This window comes from Anopheles ziemanni, chromosome 3, assembly GCF_943734765.1.
Source record: "Anopheles ziemanni chromosome 3, idAnoZiCoDA_A2_x.2, whole genome shotgun sequence".
NCBI lineage: Eukaryota > Metazoa > Arthropoda > Insecta > Diptera > Culicidae > Anopheles > Anopheles ziemanni.
In genome coordinates this window covers 11,159,527-11,166,660 of record NC_080706.1, presented here as the reverse complement: position 1 = coordinate 11,166,660, position 7,134 = coordinate 11,159,527, and the positions used below count along the sequence as shown (strand labels likewise).

Below are 7,134 nucleotides of genomic sequence, written 5' to 3'. Positions count from 1 at the left end.
CAACAAAACAACAAATCAGTTGTTGCCTTCAGAAACCGGGAGGAGGTGTTCTGAATTCGGCACCATTTTACGTTTAGGCTCGTTCTAGCAAAAGCCGAAGGAGTGTGTGCCCCACGAAAGCAGTTCGAACTCAATCGAGTGGGAAGCAATGTTCTGCTGGGTGGGATCGTTTGTGGCAGATTCGATAACACATCCTTATTTGCTTCGTAGCGAAAGTGCTTAACGAGTACGATGGAGTTGTTTTTCTAAGAATTCAAAAGAAATATGTGTCGTGGGTCATATTACCGAATCTTTAAGCGAGCGTATGGTTTCAGTCAGCACCCATCTTTTCTTCTAAGAGCAATTCGACAAATGTTACCTTCTTTGGTTCCTTAAAGCACACTTTCTTATGTTTTTTTATTTCCGAGATTTTAAACATAACCTTTTCTCTTTCTTTTTCAAAAAAATTTAAAGACCTTTAATTCTCCACAAATAATGTTCGAGTTGAAAAAACAACCAAACCCAATCCCTTCTCCATCCATCATTTCGCGCGTTTGCGGTTTGATGAATGGCACCCCAAATGAACTTCCGGCCCGGTCCCTTTTGCAACCCATCGCCAAATATCACGCATTTTTCAAACTTTCCGTTGGTCAGTTTAGTGCTTCCTTCCGCTGGCGATGGCGATCAACAAAAGGCGAAAGGCTTCACACGCCCTTAAATTGTAACTTCTCGGTAAAATGCTCCACGAAAAGGGAGAAAAAAAGGGAAATACAATGAAGCTGTTCATGAGGGAAAAATTGCACCATTTCCTAGACGAACACCCGCGACGTTCCTCGAGCGACGGTACTACCGAACCCGGGACGATAAAAATCATTTCTTACGCTGATGGACGCCACTTCTGAGGTGGATGGATGAGAATTTACTAGCGAACCCATTCGTTTCTATTCGTGTGCTCTGTAGGGTACAGCATTTTTGTTGTCAGCTTCACTCGAAGGTGATCCCAAAAATTTACGAACCATCTTACGCATCACCCTTAAGAGAATTAAATTAAGCTTTTGATGTTATCAACCGTTTTTGTAGATTAGATTTGGATGTACAAAGGCTCGCATGTTTTGCATGCTTTTGTATATATTGATAAACAAATTTTTATCCCTCGTCTGTCACAAAATAAAAGTGTCAAGGGCAAATTACACAAAATATCTCTTGCGTTGCATATCGTAACGCGGCTTGTAATCGACGATAGATCTTACTTTCGGCACTTAACGTCTCATTTCCGGCTCACCGTCGCCCCACACACAGGTGGTAGGGCTTTGAAACTTCTAAGCCAGTGTTGACCTAAAAAGCGGCTTAAGGATGTGCACTTTTTCGTATGTGCGGAAGGACACATTCGGAAGCGAAAGTTCAATTGCATTCCTCCCATCGTAGAACCAATTTCCCCCGCCATTACAAAGCACATCTTTTCCAGTTCATGGTCGTTGTTATTGTGAGCGCCCATTGTGCGGTTGTGGGTGACAGCGTCGAGCATAAAAGATCCGGCGAGGTGCAAGAAAACTCTCATCCTACCCTACTTTCCAGACCGTTTCTTGTTTTGCACGAAAAACTAGGTGAATGTTATTAAATTAAGCTGACAGCCGAGAGAATGTCCACACCGGTGCGTAGCGAATTGTGGTAAATGGCAAGAAATATGGCACCGGTTGCGTTGGGTTTCGGACCTCTCAGGACGACTTTCGTCCTGGCGTCGCAAAAATTGTCATCCCACAGAAAACATGTAACGATGAGGTGAAATATTAAACTTCAACTCGAAAGGGCGTCTTCATTAATTCAATATTTTCCTCAATGCCGACGATGCCAACGATTATTTGTTTTCGATGTCCTTCGTGCATAAAGTAGAAAAAAACTCACACCCCCAAAGCATGCACATATTGACCGAATTATGCACTAAAGATGCACACAAGTCGGGCAAAAAAACAAAAGAAAACCCCCTTCTCAAGGACCTTTTACAACCCAGCCCGTTCCCTTTCTCCAAAATGCGCTTGGCAACGGTGCGGTTAAGGTTCAAACGAAAAACTCTTTTCGAATCTTCAGCTCGCGGGACACTTTTACTACCTGATAACGGGTTGCAGTAAAATATACATTTCCCATTTCCCACATCCGGACGCGAAGGCACTCCAGCGATGACGTCCCATTCGAAGTGGCCACAAATCTCGTCACCTCGGCAGCGGTGTACTTTCCCAGCACACTCTTCGGTGAGCATATTATTTATGACGCTTTGCATTTGCAGCTGTATAAATGGATATTCCGTGCGCATCGTGACGGGTTCTTATTACACGCCCGGTGTCGACGATATGACGTTGTGTAGAAGGGGTAGAGCACGGGAGCGCATTAAGGGGAAGGTGATCGTTTGGTGATAAAGTGTTGGAATGAAAGAGAAATGGTATTTGATTAACATACGAGCAAACGGGCGTCCATTGCCACCGGCCCAATAAAACCGCGGTGTAATAAGAAATTTAATTTCCGTGGCGTATCGATAAGGGAAAGATTTAGGGCAGGGGGTGGGTGGGTGTTTGCGAAACGGTTTAGGTTCACGAGGACAACAACGGGGTGTTATAACGTACCTGTGTTGTGGACAGGAGTGACGCTCTACTCTCGCAATCAATGCCATAAAGCGCCAATAAAACACCCGAAAATCAGCGCAAAATCCCTTCAGATTCGAGTGAAACCCCCGCGAGATTGATAACAATGAGCCGCACATCGGAGTGTTCCTGTGTTGTTGCCTGCCGAACAATGCACGACATCCGGCAGGGAAGGTTAATCTACGTCGCACGAAAAGAATGACGTCATTGGCGTTTGGGAGCTTTCGGAAAGCTTTTCTCGTGTTTGACCGGCAAGGGGACATCCGAGCGGCAACTGTTGCACACACTTACTTCATGGAAAGAATGGAATGGAATGGAAGTGAAATAAGAGCATCGTAATGCTCCTGCGGGGGCGGCCACGAGCAGAACACGCATATAGGATTTCAGGACGAGCGAGGAGTTGATTGAATTTCGTTTCCACTTTCTTGGAACGGGCACGACAGGGAGAAAAGCTTTCCATGGCGTGGGACGGTAGATGACGACCTGAACATGGATCCTTCAGACGCGCGTGGGTGTCCCACGATCTTCGGAAGGACAAATGTTTTACTTTTTTATCGCAAGCATACTTTTGCGTCTTCCTCGAATTATAAGATGGCTCCGCCTTTCGCGATACTACGCAAAGGAGCGCAAAGGGGCGTTGTGGGCGGAGAGGAATTTTGGCCTGCCGATGTCGACTGAAATCATGATTGGCCAGGCTTCCAAACTCTGGTGTGGATTCTGGGAAACTGGTAATTTCATATTATTATCTACCATATGTTTTCAGATGAATCTTGTCATGTGCGGTAATTCAACAATAGCAACAAGTGGCTTTTCTGTTTGATAATAATAGGTATAAACATTCATTGAAAGACATATCACAACGAAGATGACTCAAATGCATTGTTAAACAATCTTTCAACAATAAAAACACAACTAGTGTAAAATCAACCCTACAGAACTGAACAAATATTTACTATCAATCTATTTTTTTTTTTTTTTTTTTTTTTGTGGCACGACATCCCCTAGTGGGACAAGGTGTGATTCGATCCCACACCTGTGGTGTGGTGTTTCCTCGCGCTTCCGCTGCGCCATGGGCACCCCCCTATCAATCTATAGAACTAAGAAAAACATAAAGAGTGTTAAAAAACAACATAAACATGCAAATGAGCAACCCAAAATAATGAACACCTAATTGAGAAATCCATTGTCAGCAGGTCACAATTATGGTTAGATCTTTCTACCGAACAATACCCTTTAAAACGTATTTTTTTAAGTGAATATGACAGACCTGAGAAAAGTAAGGAGAAGCAGTTAGTTTTTGTGCCAACAGTTGTGTTATCATCAGTAAAACGTATCTTTTTTTTTTCAAATTTTTTCTAATTAAATTGTATTATTTGTATGTAATAAACCAGTTAAGATGGTAAAACCTAATACCGCAACACAAAACTTAAAAAAAGGATTTTGTTGAACAATGTAATTTAATTACATTTAATATACGGTAGTAACGCTTTGGATTTGTTTTGCGTACAACGGTGAAGGGCTTATGAAAAGGTAAAACGTATAAATTTTCGAATAAATTAGAGTATTCGAAATTCAGCTAATGTAAACTGCATTACTCGATTGTCACTTGATTACTTTTCTCTTAAAAGGATAATAAAACTTCGACGTCGCTAATCGTTTGAGCAAGAATAGGAAAACTTCAAATCCGTCCGACATTCAAGCCCTCCGGTGCATCACAAACACACACACTCGAATCGGAAACACTCATTTGCATACCGCAATCAGCCGATCGCATCAGTCAATTTCAGCGAAGCCATTCACCGGGCGTTGCTTGGAAGAAACACTCGGCGACCGCGGGTTTGACGAGCGCTTGCAGCGGGCGCGATTTGCAATGACCCACATTTTCAAGGTGGCACAAATTAAAGGGCAAGGTGGAAAGCGATCGGGCGGGAAAAAGAGAATGTTGACCAGCGCAGCCAACACAACCACCATCGTCGAGCCCAGCCGACCCAAAGTGGCGTCTTGCCCACGCTGCCTGTTCCTCTACCGCTCTCTTTAGTCATCTCGTTCTCGATCGGGGGACCCCAAACGGCGGTCCGCTTAGCTTTCGTACGGCCCAGCATTTCCAACGTGCATTGACCCCACGATCGGTAAGATGAAGCAGAAGCATTGCCTTTTCGCTGGAGACTGTGCTGCGCGACAGTCGTGGATGAACTTTCACACTTGAGGATCTTTTTTGGTCGTCTTAAGGATTTTTAAAAATCCGAAGTACTTACTTAAACTACATCCACAAGAACAAAACAATCAACAATAAACTTCGTTTAGTAAAAGCTCACATTTGAACAGTATTGTTTTATTAAAAAAATAAATAGAAAATATTGAGGCAAAAATTAGTTTTAGTTATGAATTAGACAATAATGCAGAAATAGATGAAAATTTGAAGAACAGCCATTTTCTTAATTTTTACCTACTGATCGTCAAATTTTTCACCCCTTACTGTCACGGATGGAATCGGGTGGACCCCAGAATTCCCGTTCACCCTGCAACACCCCATATTCCCATTCCAAACAACCTTCCCCTCAATGGCTTAAGGCACTAACCACCGCCCAAGGGCATTCAACAGCGGCCCGGCAACAGGCACCGCAATGGCCGCAAGCAGCTTCACGAGCACCGAGCAGAAACGGCAGAAAAATTCCTGCTCGCCGCCTCCCCTCGTAAGGGTCAAGTAGCAGTTTCTCCCGAACACGCGAGCGAAGGTTCGCGCTTGGCGAACAGGTGATTTTTCGATCTCCCGAACGACGCGTGTGTCTCGTGCTGCATGCTGCACCCATCACCAACACAGCCACGCACAACATATGAGTGGGACCTGCGGGAGCCACGTTGCTATAGGTTCGTTGCGAATTTGAATCGAAAGACTTGGCGGGCGCAATGTAAGCGACGAACCCGATCGCAGTGCATTCGCTTGCGGGGTATTTTGCAGGCAAAATGAATATTGTTTGAACATTATCTGCTCAGAATCTATAAACCTGAGGAACTTTTTTTCGCCTTTGCATGCAAAACAAAAGGATACATTTTTGTCAAAATATTCAAAGAGAAATGTCTCCCCAATGTGCAACGGATCTTGAGGCATCTAAAGAACAGTACCATCGTTCTGTGTTTCTTTTTTAAACTCACGAAAGCACACGAGTCCCGTTTCACCTGCAGCATCCGCCTGGCAAGCGGCAGCATCGGATGTACCGCTAGTGTTGGTGCGAGGCCACCCTCTCCCGCCGCGAAGAATGTTTCTCGACCTTCCCGTGAAAGGTTGCGCTGTTGGGCACTGTTGGCAGCGTTCGCTCTTGGTGTTGGTGTCCGCGCAGGCTCGCGTTTATTTATTTATTTTCTAGCTGCTCGATCGCCTCGTTCGTTCTGCTTCATTTTTGCTCGCTCGCATCCACCCCATGCCCGGGGCCCGATTATTCTTTGCTTTCGTGCGCCGCCGTGGCTGCCGATTCGGAAATATTCGTCAACAACGCCGGGGTGGTGGCGAATGGGGCGGCGCACCCTCGACTTTCCAGGCGACTGTGTGGCGATCGGATCGGATCGAATCGAGCGCGGGTTGCATAAGACTTTCCAGCTCCAGCTGGTTCGGCCGCACGTTTCACCCGGAGCGATCGTCGTTTGCGCGAGCAAGTGTTTTCCGGGGGAGGAAAAATCGCATCATGTGCGCTGGGCAACGGTGTGTCCGATCGTGAGTGCAAGTGTCGTGAGCGCAAGTGTTTCAGTGTAAGCGGCCAACAAGCAGAGATGTCGGTGAATCCGTGCAAGCACGGCGACCGGGAGAAGGACCAGAACAACAACTTTGTCAACGCGAGCGCCCACGGTGGGGCGGGCCACGATCGGGAGGGTCGGGCGCGCAGGGCCGCCACCCGTGCGTCCGCGTTCGCCGGCGACGAGCATCCGCAGACGCGTTCGGTCGGTTCCCGGTCGGCCACCAGCTACGGCTATGGGAACGGCCAGCAGGGGGCGCACGGGGGCCAACCGGCGGCACGGGCCGGCGGTGAGGGAACGGGCCCGATGGGTGGTGGCGGTGCGGGTGGTGGGCCGGGCGGGCCGCAGGTGACCGCCAAAGTGATGTGGGGCAATGTCAGTGCCATCAAGGAGCTGCGCGACAAGGAGCAGAGCGAGCGGCAGCTGGGTACTAGGGCCGCTGGAAGGCGGCAGTGAGGGAGTGTTCGCAACAAGTGTTCCCCGCAATCCCCTTCACACTTCCCGAATTCGAACGATTCCGTCGACCACCCTATCCCAACCGTGCGCTGTGAATAGCTAATTTTTAAACGTCAGTGATTCCTTCCGACATCGTTGCCTCGCGAAACCGAGCCGAGGCGAGTGGAAAACAAGATGGCAACCGGACGCCTCCAAGCGTCTCACATGAACTCGCTGTGAACCCCGACTTTCTCGGTGTGATTATTCCTGGTATTTGTGTACTGTACGAAAGCGTGTGTATGTGTACCTATGCCAGGGCATACATATATTAGATAAACGAACCAATTGAATGGATATT

General features: G+C 47.0%; 1 protein-coding gene across 1 annotated transcript; it reads left to right on the top strand.

Moving 5' to 3' along the window:
* The first annotated feature begins 6,377 nt into the window (after positions 1 to 6,377).
* LOC131288750 (uncharacterized) lies at positions 6,378 to 6,797 on the top strand. Its single transcript, XM_058317922.1, has one exon. The coding sequence runs from the start codon at positions 6,378 to 6,380 to the stop codon at positions 6,795 to 6,797; it is 420 nt and encodes a 139-aa protein (XP_058173905.1).
* Positions 6,798 to 7,134: the final 337 nt, after the last annotated feature.

Excerpts from the sequence above, each read along its gene's own strand:
- LOC131288750 (XM_058317922.1), top strand. The coding sequence starts at position 6,378 with ATGTCGGTGAATCCGTGCAAGCACGGCGACCGGGAGAAGGACCAGAAC.